Source organism: Myotis yumanensis, unplaced genomic scaffold, assembly GCF_028538775.1.
Source record: "Myotis yumanensis isolate MYYU_CA2020_CCGP unplaced genomic scaffold, mMyoYum1.0.hap1 SCAF_5, whole genome shotgun sequence".
Lineage (NCBI taxonomy): Eukaryota > Metazoa > Chordata > Mammalia > Chiroptera > Vespertilionidae > Myotis > Myotis yumanensis.
The window spans coordinates 24,363,357-24,382,701 of record NW_027223756.1 but is presented as its reverse complement, the minus strand read 5'-3'; the positions used below and the strand labels follow the sequence as shown (position 1 = coordinate 24,382,701).

At 51.9% G+C, this 19,345-nt stretch overlaps 1 protein-coding gene across 1 annotated transcript; it reads left to right on the top strand.

The window, feature by feature from the left end:
* The first annotated feature begins 8,482 nt into the window (after positions 1–8,482).
* POU4F3 (POU class 4 homeobox 3) lies at positions 8,483–9,811 on the top strand. Its single transcript, XM_070414683.1, has 2 exons — positions 8,483–8,602; positions 8,915–9,811. The coding sequence occupies exons 1-2, from the start codon at positions 8,483–8,485 to the stop codon at positions 9,809–9,811; spliced, it is 1,017 nt and encodes a 338-aa protein (XP_070270784.1).
* Positions 9,812–19,345: the final 9,534 nt, after the last annotated feature.

Sequence of the window (19,345 nt, the reverse complement as noted above, 5' to 3'; positions counted from 1 at the left end):
AGGTCAAAATATCTCCATGCCCCAGAATGGCAGCTCCATCAGCAGTGCTGTGTTTGGGACCACAGGATGAGGTTACACAGACACACAGACACACACATACACACACACTCACACTCACACACACACTCGTGCACACACATTTATTCTCCAGCTCAAATTTAATGGTGGTACAAATCGGGGGCTGTGTAAGTGTCTTTGAAGCCCACTTTGTGGTGGTACATTATCAGAGCATGGAAATTTAGAGCTTTAAAAAGGGAGCTGGATAGTTTCTCCTCCATAAGAAATGCCTGCCTTTGGTCCCCCCAGGAAGAGAAGGGAGTGTGTTTGGATGGGGAAGGCTCTCTCTGCCCTAGATCCAGACACAAAGCTGCTGGAAGGAGCCCAGTGAAGGAAGCAGGCCAAGGTGGCCGCATTTTGCACCCCAGCCTGTCCACCCTCGGCCCACTAGGTGAGCACACCCTCTCCTCATTTCCACAGGTCCAATCCCAGTGAGTCATCACAGTTATTTCCAGTTTGGTGGATTTTTTTTTTTCCTTTTCAAATTCAGGAGACCCATCAATTATTTAGGGCTGGGGGATGAGCTCAGGCAGTGACACCTCTGCAGGTCTGTATGGCGTTTCTGAAGGGAAACCATCTGGCCTTCCTTAGCTCGTTCATCCCTGGGCTTCTCTCCCTGCTTGGAAGGTGTGGTGGCCACAGACCGAGCCAAAACCATCAATATTTCACAGCTTTAATTAAAGTGAGCCGAGATCTGCCGGCCTCTCAACTAGTTCCTTTTCCAAAACAAGCACCGGCATGGGCATGTAAGCAGGGGCGCAGAGAGAGAAAAGGGAGTTTGGCTAATTCGGGGGCGGGGAGGGAGGGGAGCCCAGGATTTCATTTATAAGGATGAATTATAAACCGGCCGTGGTGGAGTAGTAAATGCCCCCGTGCTGGCTGCGGGGCAGGAAAGAGGGAAGGGTGCCGCCTCTTGGGCTCTCTTTTGACCTTTCTTGAAAGAGATCAGAAGTTGGGCAGCTGGAACCGTAGCCTGAGTTCTGGCTGCATCCACTAGCCTAATATGAATTATCTCCGGGGTCCCGGCAAAGGCTTCACAAACCACAGGACAGGGACAGGGTGGGGGCTGGGGAAGGAGGCGGTGTGGTGCGGGTCTCTGCACTGTTGCCACCCCTTCCCGAAAGGATCCCAAGTGCCCAGGCCCGCGCCATCCAGCCCTGCGGACAGGAGAGCCCGGAGCCCTGCGATTTATACATCTATTAATTACCTCCAGCATGGAAGAACTGCCTATAAATACAGTGGCACTTTAGATAAAACTTTCATGCAGCTATTTAGATCCTTTAAAATATAAATGATTTCCTCTAAATTTTTTATCATAAATCAGGGCATGGAGCTAGGCGACAAGACGCCGCTTTCCCCCCTGATGAGAGCAAAGCCTTCGCTTGTTTCCCCTCTTTCTTTTTCTCTTCTACTTTTCTTTTTCTTTTTTTCCTTTTCTTTTTTGTTTTAATTTACAGAGGCTGGTTAATGGCTCCATTTCTCTTTACTGCTCCAGAGCTTAAGGAGAAAGTGAACAGGTGGCAGGAAGTTTCACCCCCTTTCCTGGGGGCTGCCTGGTGTGTGTGTGTGTGTGTGTGTAGCCTGTAGCAGACCTGAGTTCAAATCCTATCCCTGCCACTTATTCCTGTGTGGCCTCCAGCAACACCCTTAACTTCTCTGAGCCTCAGCCCTCCCACCTGTGAAACAGAGGTAATAATAGTACCTACTTCAGAGGTAGGGTGGCTGTAAGGATGCACAGAGCCAGGCAGAGTAAGAGCTCAAGAAACAATGAGCTGTTCGCTGGTAGACAAGTTACATCACCTCTCTGAGCCTCAGTTTCCTTACCTGTCTGTAAAGAAAAGGTGGAGGGATGATGTTCACTTCTATGGAAGTGAAGACTGAATAAGACAACACAGACTCTCTGCTTCTTGAAGCAGGATCCATGAAGCCCTTGTTTATTCTTGCACCTTCAGACCTAGCATGTGCCTGGCCCAGAGGAAGTACTCAGCAAGCAGCTGGTGAATACATGAAGCAGCAGATCCCCCTGCTCTGCCTGCAGCACCCCCTGCAGCACCATTAGAACTTGGATTCCGTTTATGGTGATGGATTTGGCCCTACCCTTTCCCCAAGATCTACATTTAGAACCTTGACATATCCACACTGAAAGGGCCCATGGAGCCTGTCTCCCTTGCAGTGATGAGGAAACAGGCCCAGAGCCTCTGAGTGACTTGTCCAGGGGCACATAAGCAGGGCAGCTACATGTCCATGTTTGAATCCAGACTCCCTATGCTCTGTCCACCACCCCTTGCTGCCTCTTCCCAACCAAGCTGGTGAGAGAATGGCCTAATCCTTTGGCCATGGAAGAGATGGCAACCAACTAGGCCTCATGGGCATTGACTTTATGACTTTGAACTTGAAGATGCCTATGAACTGGAGCAGAAGAAGGCAAGACCAGTCCTCATGTGCCAGAAAAAGGACCATGCATTTTTTGAGTCCAGATTCTTGAGGATAAGCACAGAACTGGCCATGCTGCTAATGACACAGATATTCAAAGTCCAGAGCTCAAAGATGAAGACACAATGGGACCGACATTGAGGGTGGAGGGAGAAATAAGAAAAAGCCAAGCACTGACTGTAGGAGGTTATTGGGATGTCTCCTGGGCAATGTACCCTGATTCTCCATGAAGCAGTTGACTCAACTCAGAACACTTGGGGTCTTCCTCTTCCTCTCTGGACCACTGCAACCCAAGTCCTGCACAGCCACCAGAAGTAGGCTTACTGTCCTGGTTAAATACTCCGATGGCTCCCCACTCTCCATGGAGCAACACCCCACCCCTGCAAAACCCGAAGCCTGCCCTTTGACTACATCATTTCCCACATTCTCAGTTTCCTCACCACACTCCCACCACTCCAGCCTTCCTGCCCTTCCCTGACCACCCCACGCTTGCTCCCACCTCAGGCTTTTACCTTATGGCCCCCCGCCCCTCTCCATTTTAGCCTGCAGGCCTCAGCTCAGAGGTCGGTCACTCCTTCCTTTTCTACCTATGGGTTGGGTTCTCTGTTCCATCACCCTGGTTTACTTTCTCTTTAGCAGCTGTCAGTATTGGGGGGGGGTATCTCTTTTTTATTGCTCCCCTTCTGCTCAAGCATCAGTTGAGGAGGGTGCATCGTGGGGAGTGGAGGTGGGTAGGGGTAAGTGGGTGTAGGGCGTATCTGTCTTATTTGCAGCTGAATTCCTATTTCCTACCATGGTGGCTGCCACATAGTAAGCACTCAATAAATGTGTTCAATGAATAGGCATGATGGAGAAGGGCTCCTCGAGTTCTCTTGACTCCATCCTCTTATTTTTCAGCCGAGGAAACTGAGGCTGTGAGCAGTCAGGGCCTGCCTGGAGCCCTACTGCCCGAGAGCGTGTGTGTTCAGTCCTTCGTGGGGACCCCAGGGGAAGGGGAGGGCTCCTGGCACGTGCCGATCCCCCATGGATGCTCGGCCTTGGGCTCCTGGGTCCCTCTGGGCATCTCAGATCCTCTGAGTCCTCACAGACAATGCAAGGCGAGCGGCCGACAGGCGAGTCCCGCAGCAGCTGCGCAGGCGGCCAGTACATGTGAGAAGTTTGTGAAAGGAGATGAGAGAAAGGGAGAGGAAGGCGTGGCTGATGGCTGCGAACACCTGGCCAGGCAGCCCCACCAGCTGCCTCCCCACCATGGCATCTTGAATTCGGCTGTCCTATCAGGGCCATCTCCCATTCCACCCCTCTTCCCCCTCCCCAACTCTCCAAGGTGGAGCTTGGCCAGGGAGGGAGGTGGGAGGGGGTAGTTGCTGGCTTCTCCATGAAGGCACCTCCGGAAGCATGCCTGGAGCAGGGCCAGCCTCTAAGCCCCTGAAAGCCAGACCTTCTTGCCTTGTGGGAGAGAAGTAAAACCGGGGCACCCAATTCCTTAGCCCCTGAGCTTGGGGGGGCCTTGAAACTGGTGATAGCCTATGATGTTAGTTAAAATCAACTTGGGTTCCTGTCCTTACTCTACCAATGCTTAACTGTGTGGCCTTGGGCAATTCAGTCTCTCTGTGCCTCAGTTTTCTCATCTGTAAATGAAGGTAATATTATCAACCTCATTGGCTTGATGTAGGGATTCAGTGTACAATACTTCTAATGCACATAGCCTGGAGGGTGGCACTCAAAAACCACTCTATAAATGGCTCTTCGTGTTGTCACTACCATCATAGGTCAGAATCCTGGGGAGGATACTATTCATGCCTGTATTCATTCAACACAAATTATTGTATAAGCTTCTACATGATGCCTAGCTTGTAGACATGGCACAGGGACTGGTAAGATTCATCCTCAAAGAAGTCCCAGGGTCCTTCAAGGAGCACAGATCATAAAACAGCACATTCTTTCTAAGGGGTAATAGAGAACAATGCGAAAATCTCAAAGAAGGAAAACTGTCTCTTTGAGTCCAGATTACCTGTATGTGAATCATGGATGTCTTATTAAAAGTCAACTTAGTCCCTGTGGTCAAAATCTCTATGATCCTGTGATGCTGTATTTTAAGAGGCTGCGGATAATTCCTACTCGCACTAAAGTTGAAAACCACTGGCCCACAGGAAAATGCCTCAGCCCCCTGCCCCAGCATCCCTACAGAGCTGGTCCTTTCGGAGGATATAGCGCTTTGTGTCCTGATTTCAACTTACATGTGGCAATTATATGTCCCCACTAGACTCTGAGCCCCTGAAACAGTGTGCACTATGTCTGCAGAATCGATCACAAGACCCAGCAGTCAGCAGGTATTCTGAAATGATTGTAGAATGAAGAAAATGCCCCTTAATGTCACTTGCATAAGTGCCCACATGGTTCTTACTTGGACCCTCAGACAGATTTTGTTTGGCCTATATGGTGTGTGTGTGTGTGTGTGTGTGTGTGTGTGTGTGTGTGAGTGTTTGTGTATGTGTGTGCATGTGTATGTGGAGGGGTGGGGGTATATTTTAATTGTAACTTAATTACAATTAATTAAGTTAATTCATTCATTTAAGGTAAGGGGGGACATGTGCTCTCCAGTTTATCACAGTCCCCATCTTCCCTTTTACGAGCCCCACTCATTTATCTTACTGGACTTGCCCTAACAGAATTTAAGTTTGCAAATCCTGTAAAGTGTAGAGAACGTTATCAACTGTATTCTAAGGCTCCCCTTCCAGTTGCTTTCTGTGTGGTCTCTTCCTCCTTTCTTCTTTGGTCCGATCCGTTATCTCCAGGGCCTTCTCAGAAAGACCATCCCGAAGGATGGGCGTCATCTCACTGCTGGCTGCCCAGAGCGGCTAGGAACTTAAAAGGAAGATGGGGAACACCCAGGGAAGACAGGTTGCCAGATGCAAGCTTGGGTTTTGATTTGTGATCCTAATGCCTTGGGATGCTGGAGTGGAAGCTGATGAGCTGAAGGTCAGCACTGGAGGCCTAAGGGGGCCTGTTGGTTTTGCTCTGTCTCTGACCCCTGCCTGACCTCAACCTTGGTTAGTATCTCCCAGGCCCCTTAGGGGACAAAGCAGAGAAGGATGGATGTGGATGGGCCTCTCCCTCTGTTTCTGGAGGTTCAGCTTCACAGACAACTCAGATATTAAGGAGCGAGTGTGGTCTCAAGGCACCAGCTCTGGGCTAGTTACATTCTTCTCCCTGGAGGATGCAGTATCCCCAGCTTCCCTTCCCCTTTTCTTTTTTGGTTTTGGGCAGAAACAAGAATGAATGGTCCTAGATGCTGGTGAGTGATAAAATAACACTGCATTCAGCTTCTGGGGAGTTGAATGTCTCTGGAGAAAAGTCTGATTTGCTCAAAATATGTTTCACTTAAATTAACCAGAACGACAGTCTTTTGCAGGAGCTGAGGCACTTAGCAGTCATCTAGTCCTTGTGAGACAGACCCGGTTTTAGAATGCTATCCAAACCCCAGCCCTCCTGAGGCCCACGGTTCTGGTGCATATTCTGTATTCCAAGAATCCCACCAGCCTTGCTCCGTGCCCTGTGCATGAATCTGCATCCCTCTACTGCCGTGCAAGTACCCAGTCATTTTTCTGCAGTAGACGTTAGACTGGTGACGCTGTGAGGGCCAGGAAGGAGTCCCACCCAAAGCGGGGTCTCAGCCCTCTGCATGGGGTCTGGCACCAAGCAGGTGCTGAATGAATGGAGGAGACCAACGAGCCAGTTTGCACTTGCAGACCAGCCATCTCCAGGGAGATGACCCGGGACACTCCCACTCCCAAATGCCTTCTCTTTAAATTGAAGGAGGAAGAAGAGAGGAACACTTATTCCATGATTCCAATGTGCCAGGCACTGTGCCAAATGCTTATCTCAGTGTGTGCCTCACAGCCATCAGTGGAGGAGCAACTATTATCCCCATTTAACAGACGAGGAAACTGTGCTGGAGAGACGTTGAGATGGCTCGAGGCTTCCCAGCCAGCGAGAGGCAGAGACGCGTTTCGAATCGGAGGGCAGGACCTGTGCCCCAAAGCACCAGGTTGTGAGGAGGTTTACTGAGCACGAAGGATCGGTGCTCAATGCTTTCCTTTCTACTTTGGCTCAAAACGTCTTCACCAGAACCGGAAAAGGCAAACACGAGTGAATTTCCCACTGTAGAGCCCAGGTAGCTGAGGCTCAGAGAGGTTTAGCAGAAGGGCCTGGCTTGACTTCCCGCACCTGGGCTGAGCCTTCTGACGAAGTTGCAGGGCGAAGCTGCCAAGGGCTCCGACGCAGTGGATGGGGAGACCCCAGAACAGGAAACCCGGATCTAGGCAGACCTTCCCTTTAGGCCACTGGATGGTCCCGCCCGCGCCGTGTGAACATCCGGGAAACCCGGCCCAAAACCCTGCGGCGCGCGAGGCTCAGCCCGCAGGCTGGGCAGATCTTTGAACCCCCGAGGCTTCTCTCCCCTTGTGGAGGCGGCGGCCTCCGCGACGTGGGCTCAGCTGGGCGCTCAGGGCTTCTCTCTGAACCTGGTTTTGCTCTCTCTGGAGGGCGGCGCGGCCACAGCCCCAGGATTCCCCATCCATTATTCACGATGTTTACTAGTGCAGGGAAAGGAGAGGAGGGAAGGAGAGGGGATGCGAGCAGGGGGGAGGCGGGGCGGGCAGTATTAACCGGAGCACTTCCGTTCCGAAACTTCAGAAAGGAAGACAGGGTAGCTAAGTGACTAAAAGCCTGAGAAGTCCGACGCGGACGCCTGGCACACAGTGGGCCACCAGTAACTATTTGTGAATGGATACCGTAAGGAGCGAGTGAATGAATGGCTCTGTTCCCAGCCAGCCATGTTGTCTTGGGCTGATTACTTAACCCCTCTGACCCGGGTTTTCCTCCGCTGTAAAACGCAACAACAGCACCTACGCCATAGGGTGTGAGGACACCAGGAGCTAACTCTCTGAGCTGCCTAGCACATATTAGGAGCTCCGCGGCGGTCACTATTGTTATGGGGACTGGGGCCTGCCAGCTCTGGCGGCCAGGCAGAAGTGCACCGACTCCCAAGGTCGCTGCTCAGTCCTGAACTCACTTCTAAAAAGTACTTAGTAAGCTTCCTTAGGCTAGTGGGTTGAGGAGAGGGGGAAGGGGCCAAGTTGTCTTTAGCAACAGCAAGAAAGACAAGGGTGGGGAGGAAGCCACAGGCCTCCTGGACTGGGCAGGCAGTTACCTCCCCCACTTCAACAACGCCGCCGGGCAACTGGGGGTGAGGGTCACCTGGGCTCATAATGGCAGCCCCTCACCCTTCCCGGAGCCCGTCTGGGCGCTCGGAGGCGCCTGCTTCTTCGCTGTGTCGCGGGGCCGAGCTCTAGTGGACGGCTCGGGCGTGGGGCCAGGAGCGCCCTGGAAATGGGCAGTTTGGCGGCAGCCGGTCCGACAAGGAGTGTGTGTGTGTGTGTGTGTGTGAGAGAGAGAGAGAGAGAGAGAGAGAGAGAGAGAGAGAGAGAGAGAGAGAGGGATGGGGGGGAAGTCAGGTTCTGGGCCCCGTTCAGCCCGGGCTACCCTTACCCTTCTGTCTGGGCAGTGCGAGTTGGGACAGGAGGGAGAGGTTTGGGACTTTGGAGGGGAAAAAAGTCCACGAAGAAGAAGAAAGAATCCGGAAGATCGGCCGGGCTGGATCGGGGCGGGGCGGGGCAGGCCGGGAGCGGCCCGGCCGGGCCGGGGGTATAAATGCCGAGGCGGGCGCAGGAGGCGCGCGGAGAGCTGCAGCCTGGCCTTGCCTCCGGGGCGGCCCCGCGAGTCCCGGCGCGTGAGCACGCCTGCGCGCTCCCGGGCCCTTCCTGGCAGGCTGCTTGTAAGATGAGTGAAGAAGCAGGTGGGGGAGAGGGGAGGCAGCGAGCGAGAGGGCGAGGGGAGCGCGGGTGCTGAGCGGCGCTCACTTGGAGCGCGGCGAGCGAGCGAGAGGAGCCCGATCCATGTCCCTCGCTGCCTCCCTGCTAGGCGCGCGAAGATGATGGCCATGAACACCAAGCAGCCTTTCGGCATGCACCCGGTGCTTCAAGAACCCAAATTCTCCAGCCTGCACTCCGGCTCCGAGGCCATGCGCCGAGTCTGTCTCCCAGCCCCGCAGGTACGTAGTGGAGCATAATTACCGCTCCAAGGCACATTTTTTGACAGGCACTCGCTTCATGTTTTTTTCATGTCGCCCAGAACAATCGCCGCTGTCTGAACCCCTCGCTTGTCTCCCCCGCGCTTTCTCCCGGCGCGCGCTCTCTCATTCATGTCTCTGATCCGCACGTCTGTTCCAGCAGAGCCTCTGTCTCCGTATTAATTTTTATGACCTGGGCTTTGAGGAGAGGCATCTCGGTTGCTTGAAAATGTGTTTTAATCCTGAGTTGACAGTATTCCCCACTGACCGTGCTGTGCGCCTTCTCGCTTGCAGCTGCAGGGTAATATATTTGGAAGCTTTGATGAGAGCCTGCTGGCACGCGCCGAAGCTCTGGCGGCGGTGGATATCGTCTCCCACGGCAAGAACCATCCGTTCAAGCCCGACGCCACCTACCATACCATGAGTAGCGTGCCCTGCACGTCCACTTCGTCCACCGTGCCCATCTCCCACCCGGCCGCGCTCACCTCGCACCCGCACCACGCGGTGCACCAGGGCCTAGAGGGCGACCTGCTAGAGCACATCTCGCCCACGCTGAGCGTCAGCGGCTTGGGCGCCCCCGAGCACTCGGTGATGCCGGCGCAGATCCACCCGCACCACCTGGGCGCCATGGGCCACCTGCACCAGGCCATGGGCATGAGTCACCCACACGCCGTGGCGCCTCACAGCGCTATGCCCGCATGCCTCAGCGACGTGGAGTCGGACCCACGAGAGCTGGAGGCCTTCGCCGAGCGCTTCAAGCAGCGGCGCATCAAGCTGGGGGTGACCCAGGCGGACGTGGGCGCGGCGCTGGCCAACCTCAAGATCCCGGGCGTCGGCTCGCTCAGCCAGAGCACCATCTGCAGGTTCGAGTCTCTCACGCTCTCGCACAACAACATGATCGCGCTCAAGCCGGTGCTCCAGGCGTGGCTGGAGGAAGCCGAGGCCGCCTACCGAGAGAAGAACAGCAAGCCCGAGCTCTTCAACGGCAGCGAGCGGAAGCGCAAACGCACGTCCATCGCGGCGCCAGAGAAGCGCTCGCTCGAGGCCTACTTCGCCATCCAGCCTCGGCCCTCATCTGAGAAGATCGCGGCCATCGCGGAGAAACTGGACCTTAAAAAGAACGTGGTGAGGGTCTGGTTCTGCAACCAGAGACAGAAACAGAAACGAATGAAGTACTCGGCTGTCCACTGACTGCGGCGGGGCTCAGCCTCTGGGGGCCGGGAAAGCTGTGTACGTCCCGGGGGGGACGGTAACCGGGGACTCCAAGACGTTTTCTGGCAGGTCAGGCAGGCTCTCTTCACCGCAGCCACAGACTTTCCCCTTTATCCCACCCGGTTGTCTCCCGGCCTTCTCTTTCTCTTTTTCCCATTCTATTCCCACCAGAAAAGTTTTGGCACCCAGGAAAAATTCACGAAGGGCCAGCCTGGAGGGACTTGTGCTGTCCGTGGTGCTGAAAATCTCCCTTGCGCCCTGGACTGCACTTCAGGGCAGGAGCCCAAACGCAGGGGTTAGTGAATTGGACTGACCACACGACTCTGCGGTGAAGGGGCCACATTGCTAAGCTCGACTAAGGATGGGAAGGAAGTGATAAATAATAATACAAAGTCAAACTGGGGCACGAAGATGTACTGGAGATTTATTTAGATTATATGAAATCATGTATGTTTCCAAAGGACAGCCTTATACTACTTCCTTCCCCACCTAAATTTTATCGATCTCATTCTTTGGTTTGCTGTACGTTCTCTAAGGTAGCATGGATTAGTTCAGGGAAATTGTGCGGGGAGTTGCCGGGCTCTGAGTGGTTCTCCATGTGGGTCCTACTCCAGAAAAGGGCCTACATGCTGGGGCGGCTTAGCTATTTGCAAGCAGCAGTGGACACCTGCTTTGGTCCATCCTCTACTATCCGCTGGTAATTACCGCCTGCTGGAGAGCCAGGGATTGGTAGGGTTCCGGACTGACGGATAATGTTGGACCCCAGCTCCCTAATCCAGCCAGACTCCCAGTGCACTGTAGAGGCGGCTGCTCGAAAGTAATTGTAACTTCTCCGAGTCATATGCAAGTCCTTCCAACACATCTAACCTCGTCACCCTTTCATTGTTGTTATTGTTAGCATCTTTGTTTCCCATTATTTATTTAACGTCGCTTCTTTTCATCCCCCTTATATGAGTGCCTCTCGGTGGAGATTCACTTATAATTTTGGGTGGAAAGAGGGGTCAGACCGCCGGCCTGCATCCTTCTCACTTCACTCTCTCTAGCCCCATCACATTTTATCTTTCGTTGCTTCATGTAATTTGCGTGTTGCTGTGTGGTCTTTGGTTTCGTTCTCCCAGCAGATACAAATAAAATATTAAGTTTTCTCCTCTCTTTACCCCTTCAATTAACTTCTAAAATAAATGCTTTATTTTTCAACCCGAATCGCAGTGCTTTTCTTTCTCAGAGGCTAAGGAGTTTTGGAAAGGATTTAAAAGTGAGAGCCCAGAAGGGCTGGCTGTCACTTCCTGGAAGGTCAGTCTCATGCCATCTTCTCTCCTTCCCCTCTTCCCTGGCAGCCTCATCCTTTCACCCATCTCCTCCTGGGAGATCCCGCCGCCGCTGGTGGTGCCCAGACCTCAGTGTTTCAAGTCACTTCCCTCCACCCGTCCCCCCCACGCGCCCATCCATCAGCCTCTGTTTGCTCAACTGGACTCGGATGACAAATTTTGAAGCCTGACGGCTGCATGAGCCCCCAATGCCTCCACTCATTGGCTGAACGACCGGAAAGCCTGTCTCTTAACTTCTCTGAGCCCCTGTTGTTCGTATGCTGGAAGAAGATGCGAATGTTGTCGGGACTAAGGTTGTTTATTTAAGGCGCCTGGTAGTGGTTGGTGCTTAATAGGAAGCATTATTATTTTAATACATTCAAACAGCCATCCGGGGAAGGAGGCGATGGATGAAAAGAGGGAGGAAAACGTTCTTTGCTAGGACAGAGTCCGTTGGGGCCCCTTGGTGGTCTCTTCAGGAATTCATTTGGAATTGTCCCCCAAGAGGTTACTCACTCTAATGTCTATCTCAGCTTCCCTGTGGGGCGTTAAATGAGAAGATGTCTGCGGCAAAGTTCCTAAGGTAGTGCCCTGTACATAGTAGGCGGTCAACAGATGCTAGTTCCCTTCGCTCTCGTCCACTCCCTCTAAAAGGGGAGGAAACCTTTTTATTTGTGAGCCGCAGAAGCAACTTCATGATTTAAAAATTCATGCTCCAAGTCCAGGAGTCGTCTGCTCATTTCTCCACTGTATCTTCAAAGAGCTCTGGGTCATCAGACCTCCAGCCCGAAATTCGGAGCCGAGCAGGTCGCCCCTCCGCGCGGTGCCCCCCTCCCATCACCACCACCACTGCGAAAGCAAACCTGAGGATCGCCCTCAGCCCCCCAGGCCTCAGCCCCTCGCCCCCGCCTTGTGTAACAGCCCCAGCGATTCCTCCACCTCCCTCTCCATCGGGTGTCCTTTAATAATAAATGCCCTTATGCCATTACATTATATTGTGGGTTTTGAAAATTTAAAATACGGCTGATGCAATATTAATTGCCTATAGTGGTATAAAACACAGGGCCGGAGCCCAGCCGGGCCGCAGAGGAGGCGGCCGGGAGCGTCCCGCGCCGAAGCGAAGCGCTGCAGACAGACGCGCCTTTGCGGGCTGCGAGGTTTCCTGCAGGTAAGAGCCGTAGGCTTTTCTGGCCCCCGGGAAAGAACCGGATATCCGCCTCCATCTCCTATTCTAAAAGTTCCCTGCTGTTATTTATTGAGTTTTTCTTTTAAATTAATAACCTCTAAAGTTTAGGAGACTTTTTAGGAGAGGGTGGGGTGAGTCGCCCAAGCGCAAGATCTGCGTCAGTACCGGCCCGGCTGGGTTACGAGCGGGACCCGCGCCTCGTTTCCTGGTCCAGTCCAGGCGCCTGCGACTGCCGGCGCGCACCAATATTTTGACCAGTTTCTACCGGGGAAGGTGTGTGTGTGTGCGGGGGGCGGGGGGGGATGAGGGGGGGGGGGCTGCGGCCGGGCCAGGACGCACTCCACCCTCTCCCACCCCGCAGTGCGCCCGCCCGGCGCCGCTGCCTCTCTTCTTGGACTCGCTCAGGAAGCAACGGGAGCTGTGGTTTCTCCGGAATTGTGCAGTCGCCTTTGCCACTCGTCTGTTGGACGCACACACCTCTTGCGGGTGGTGGAGGAGGTGGGGGGTACTAGCCGGATTGGGGTTTACATAGGCCTGGCGTGCATCCTGGTGGGCCATTTCCTACCGTGTGACCTTGGGCAAGTCTCGCCACCTCTCTAAGCCTCTGCTGATGGCTGGAAAACCTCACAAAAATTATATTGTCATTGAGAAGCCACCTAGAGCAGATGTTCTTTTCCCAAATTCTGCAAACTTGCAACACTCACTGGCCAAGGCCCAGAGGGGGCGTTTCTTTAAACCGCACCAAGAGAAGGCGAGGCCCTTATTTAGGGCTGTTTATATGGAAGCTGCATTGTGCCTGTCAAGGTGGGACTTTGAAAGTCATCTGTAGGCCAGGGGGAAGGCTTGGCAGTCTGAGCCATGTGACCTCTGCCCAGCAGCTTCCTCTCTGAGTGCCTAAAGTAGTGTCAGTTTTGTTGTTTCAAGCCCAGCCGCCAGCTCAAGGTCTGGGCCAGAGTGGCAGACAATAGATGAATAGATATCCGTTGAATGAATGACTGAAAAATGAAAGGATCCCTTCCAACTTCATACTCTCTAGGTTCTAGGGAATGTAGGGGAGAACAGAGACCATCAAGAACAGACAAGTATCCCTGGGGGTGGGGTCAGGGTCTACCTGGTGGTCTGCATCTCAAGCTTCCCTTCAAAGGTAGCAAGTTTCCTTCCTGTTCACATCAGAAGAGGCCTTGCCTCACTCTGTGGTGCTCATGGGTACAGAGGAGGTCCTGTGTGATGGGGCCCTTTGGTACCCAGAGAGAGAATCAGCGGGGGGAGGATCAGGGGGTGACCTCTCCCTGCTGAATGTGCCTGATTTTCTCATGACCCTGCGTTGCCTGAGCTCTTTTCCTTTCCTGTAGAGATGGGAACAACTCCGGTCCGGAGTGGACCCACCTGGGGTGGAGCACCTGCTTCCTCTCCTACTTGTAAGTGACTTTACTGCTCTGGGCCTCAGGACCCTCATCTGTAACATTGGAACAGACTCTAACTTTCAGGAATCACTTAAGCCCAGGGCCTGACACATAGTAGGCACGAATGGATACGTGGTCTCTTTAAAACATTATTTATGCTCGGAAAAGGAAAGATGTAGTGTTGTAGGGGCAGAGTCAGGGCCTGGTGTGGTCAACATGCTCTCCCTCTGTGAGCCACAGTCCGTTCATCTCTAGAGAACGGTAGCAGTGCCCTCCCGCTCAGGACGTGGCTGCCAGGAGCAAGCCGCAAAGCATGAGAGAGATCTCTCTGCACACTGTGTCCCACCTAGGCAAGGGCCGGTGAAGTCGCTCTCCGGGAGTCCATGGTGCGAAGACACGGTACCTCGGAGAAGCCGGCCGGCTCGGGAGTTTTTATCCCCTGCAGAACCCTGGCGAGCGGCGAGCATCTCTCCGCGCAGCCTCCGCGCAGCCTCCGCGCAGCCTCCTTCCCGGGGGGCGGGGCTCCCGGGCTGAGGAGGCGCGAGGGATGGGGTCTCCCGCCGTCGTTCTTCCCCGCCCAGCTCCCACCTTTGGGCCCCGCGCCAGACCCGACCGTCCGCAGGAGGGCAGAGCGTCTAAAAGTCCATCTTTCTTACCGAAGGAGAGGCCGAGGCCCGGAGAAGGCGGCTCCGTCTACCTAAACGTGCTTCCCCAGGCACACGACCACACCACAGCGCTTTACCTCTTTCTCAGTCCTTCTTTCTCCCCATAGCACCCTCTTTATTTATTGATCAGGAAATGCCCTCAGGGCGAGCCAGTACCCCGTCTGCCCAGTCCCCCTGCCGCCCTGAACCCAGCCCAGGGCCTCACGGAGTGAGCCTCCCCAGATGTCTGTTGCATAAACGAATACTAATGACATAAGACATATACTGAGGGCTTCCCGTGTGGCAGGTACTGTTCCGAGCACTGTGTGTGCATTAATTTATTCATCATTAAACAACGTTGTGGGTAGGTACCATCTTATTTTTATTTTTCAATTATAGTTGGTTACAACTTAGTGATTAGACATTTCTATAACCTACGAAGAGATCATCCCGGTGAGTGTGATGAGCAGGGACCATTTCAAACCCCACTTCACAGATGAGAACTTGGAGGCACAGTGTGGATGTAAGTTGTCCGGTCAGGCAGGGAACTCGGAAATTGAGTGGAGAGATCTGACACACTTTCTTCGCCTTCCCCTTCCCCAAGTGAGACCCAAGTCTGACAGCGGCAGGGCTAGGGGGGCCGCCTGAGGTGGGGGCGCAGCAGGCGCGTCGGCTGTGGCTGGAGAAGCCGCGGGAGCAGGAGCCGAGGGTGCACCCAGGTTGCTCGCCGATCTCGCTGGGTTTCGGGCGCTGCACTCGGGCTCCGTCTCCGCGGGCCTCCCCTTCGCCTTCCGCGCCGCCTCTCAGGCCTTGGCCTCTGACTGTGTCTGTCTGTCTGTCTCCCTCGCCACCCGCTCTTAGCTTCTCTCCAACCTCGCAGGCGCGAAACTCTGACCCCCAAGCGCCGAAGGGGGTGCAGAGAGCCCCGTCACCTCTTTCTCTCTTTCGCGAAGCTGCTGGAGCCCCCGCGGCTACCCCGCCCCGCGGGCAGACGGAGCCGGCGAGGACCCCGGCGGACGAATTAGTCTCCTCTTCGATCGCTCTTTTCCGATCAGGTCAGGCTTCCCTCCGCCCCGCCCGACGGCGCTTCCGCGCGCGCCAGGCTCCCGGGGCTCCCCTGCGGGGCCTGGGTCCGCCGGGCTCCCCGACCCCGCCGCCACCAGGCGCCTGCGGAGGGCGCTTCCTGCCGGCTGCGCTCGGACTGGGGAGCCCCCGACTTCGGGCGGAGAGAGGGATGGGCGGCCTGGCCCGGGCTCTTCCCGAGTCCTCCCCACCCGCCGCTCCCCGTCGCCGGCGCGCGGAGTACTTGTCTCCCCAAAATGTCAGTTCCCTGCCCCTGTCCAGCCCCGCACTGGAGGCAAACTAACTGGCACTGAAACAGCTCTCTCTCTCTCTCTCTCTCTCTCTCTCTCTCTCGTTTTAGTGTTTATCCTGGAAAATCAGACTTTGTTGGGACTTCTTTATATATTTTTAGAATTTAATATTGTTTTCATTTTGAATTACTGGCGAGGGAGAACCACATTGTTTCAAGAGGTCTCTGGCAGAATTCCACGCTCAATCCCAATTTCTCTTTCCTCGGCTTGCTCCTCCTCCCCCCGCATCTCTCTCTCTCTCTCTCTCTCTCTCTCTCTCTCTCTCTCTCTCTCCAGAGCAGCTTCAGAACCCAGCATCCTGGCTTGCGACAGAGCCTCCCACGCCCGCCCGGGGCTTGCTAGGCGGCTCACCTCTTGGCAGATAGAGTTAATGTCCAGCCCTCATAAATCAAGACCATAAAAAGCTTACTTTCATATGCACTCAATTTCTACCAAACCTAAACTAATTGCATAAATTCCTTTAGGCCACTCAGAGCTGCTCTCGGGGCTGGGATCTGATCAATTAGTCATTAGGCACTCCATTAGCTGGGGTTTAAGCTGCCTCATATAAATGTCTCCTGTCAATTTGCTTGTAATTGAATGAATAAAAAAGGGTACAATTATTAGCACAGAGAATCGAAATGAGGAGAGGTCCGTTTTATTGAAATGGTCTAAAAATGTCTTAATCTAATAATAATAATAACAACAATAGTTAGAAGGCATTTGGACACCAGTCACAGGAAGGGTCGTGTCCATGTGAAGGACAGCTCTGGCCTGAGACACAGCAACCTGTGTGGACCTACATAGGCTCTGCCAGTTTCTGCCACCTTGGGCCTCGGTGTCTTACCTGTAAGGCAAGTTGGTTAGAGAGAACTTTCTTTTCTTTAAATCAGTTTTATATTTTGTCAAAGTAATTCATACATATAGTTAAAAATTGAGTACAAAAGGGCCACTTGACCACCCTCAGTCCCTTTTAACTGTTTCTTATACAAGTTAATTACATCTAAATAATATATTTTTTGAAATTATTTCTCTCCTTTTTTTAAAAAAAACTTTTAATTTTATTTTTCAACTACAATTTACATTCAATATTATTTGTATTAGTTGTACTGTATACCTGAATACAGCACAGTGTTTCTCTCTTTTTAAAGTTCAGGTTTTGTTTCTTAATATTTTGATTAAATAATACATGATTGAAATTCAAAAGAACTAGATGATTTGCAGTGAAACGTCTTTCTCCCATCCTTGATTCAAGTTACCCAGTTCCCATTATTGAAGGCAGATAACATATCAATTTCTTGTGTATGCTTCAGAGATAGTTTATTGGTTATCATTTTTTGATTTGTCATTTATAGCCATTGTGCTATTAACTTCTTGCTCTGATATCAGAATACTACAGACATAATCATCTTGAATAATCTTCTCACACCAAGAATCTCAGGAAGATTTGTGTAAAATCAATGATATAAGAATATAAATTGAATGGACAGTTGAAAACTCTGATTCCTTTTTTTTTAACCAAAAATTAATTTGGAAGTGCAGACAGCATAATGTATAAAAACTTCCTACTCATAAACATATAGGTTCATTTGAGTTCTATTCTTCCAAATAGAATTTAAGGCAGCCTATCTGTCATTACCGTGGAATCAGACACTATACTTCTAATGGAGCTACCTTTATGTATTGGATACTTCAGCTCCTATAGCACTTGGTTTTATTAGATTCTATTAAAAATCTACATTCACTCTTTTACCTACTCTAAGTGAGCCCATTTCTCCAGTAAGATGAGTTTTTCTTGGTGTACATAGCTATGGTGGGGCTGCAGATAACATTCCACCCAGGGTGGGGTTTTGAACACCAGTTACTCCAGCTGAGCTCCCACATGTGAGGGAGCTGAGAGCCTCAGAGGGTAAATTCTATCTCTGACAGGCTCAAGGTGGTGATCCTAGTTGACTGCTGTGAGGTGTACAGGGAGACGTTCCAAGGGTGGGATTGATTTGTATTGGGTGCTGCACACTCTCTCAATGAATTCCTTTTGTAGTGAAAGCACGGATTGGAAGAGAGTTAACAGGGAAAATTGGAATCATCTCTGGTCAGCATGCAGAGCACAGGCCACGTGTGGTGCAGCGGGAAAGGAGATCTGAGTTCCAGGCCTCACTGTGTTCTGTGACTTTGGCAACTCTATTCATCTTCATTTCCTCAGTCCCCCAACTCTAAGTTGAGAAAATTAGATAGTAATTCGATTTTGATGAGGATTGACGGACTCCCTTGAGGACCCAGGGAAACTGTTTTTTCTAATCTAGAAAAAAAAAGCACATCTGTGTGTCCAAATTTTTTGCTAAATTCTTGAAGTTCAACCATAGATCTCCTGGGTTCAGCCCGTGAGTTTATAGGTCCCAGGTTAAGAGCTGCTGGACTACGTCATCTAAAGGCTATTTATTCTTCATGTGACTGTATGAATTTTTGGCCCAATACCTATAAGCACTGAAACCAGTTAGCAAACTGGGAAGAACTTTACTGAAGGCAAAAATAAAAACTTGAGCCAGTTGTCAATAAAGATTTCAAGTTGTATTTTTCAGATCTATAGTCTCCCAAGAGACAGTGTGGTCAAAATCTACTTGTTTTTTCTTTGTTGTTGGTTGTTGTTTTTTAATCAGTCTGCCAAAAACTAAAATTGAGATTTTGAGCTGGGCACTTCCCTGTTCTGGCCCCCTCCTTTCTTATTAGTAAAATGAGAGGTTTGGGCCAGATGATTTCTGAAGGGGCCAGCTGTGACATTATGTGAGCTTATGTATTGGCATCGGCATATCTTACCTTTGATATTTTGGGAGCTTATTTTTTTTTCTATTTTGTTTTCAAACAGATAGTTGTGTAATCAAAGTAGATCTGGGAGAAGGGGCTGCCAAGTGTGGTGTCTCCTGAGTTCCCAGCATTGATGATTCTAAAACCATGTGGCAGAAACACAACCCACCTCCTAATGAAAAAATAAAAACACCGACAGTTTGTAAGTTAAAAAAAAAAAAAAAAAAAAAAGGCAGGGTGGGTGTAGGAGCCAGGATGAAATTAGAACATTTTGGTAGACCACGTAGTCCTGGCTCAGTCACACCAGTTCATCGGGCAGGTCTGGGGAACAAGCCTAGTGGGGTTCACTGTGGGCTGGGCAGGGTAGTACCCGGCACCCAAGGTGATCCCAGCTCTGGCTGGAATCCACAGATAAGAGAGTGCTGACCAGAACTCTGCTCTCTGCTCTCAGATCTTCACTTTTCTTTTCTTTTTTTGTTCAAATATATTTTTATTGATTTCAGAGAGGAAGAAAGAGAGGAGAGAGATTGAAACATCAATGATGAGAGAATCATTGATTGGCTGCCTTCTGCACACCCCCTACTGGGGATCAAGCCTGCAACCCCAGGGCGTGTGCCCTTGACTGGAATCAAACCTGGGACCCTTCAGTCCGCAGGCCAATGCTCTATCCACAAAGCCAAACCAGCTAGGGCAGATCTTCATTTTTCTATCCTCTGACCTGTGAGCTCCCTCAGCCTTCGAGGCTGTGCATCCCTGGTCACGTGGCTTAGGTAGAATGATTAGAAGATGAACCATTTTCAGGTCTTCTGTCTCCAACTT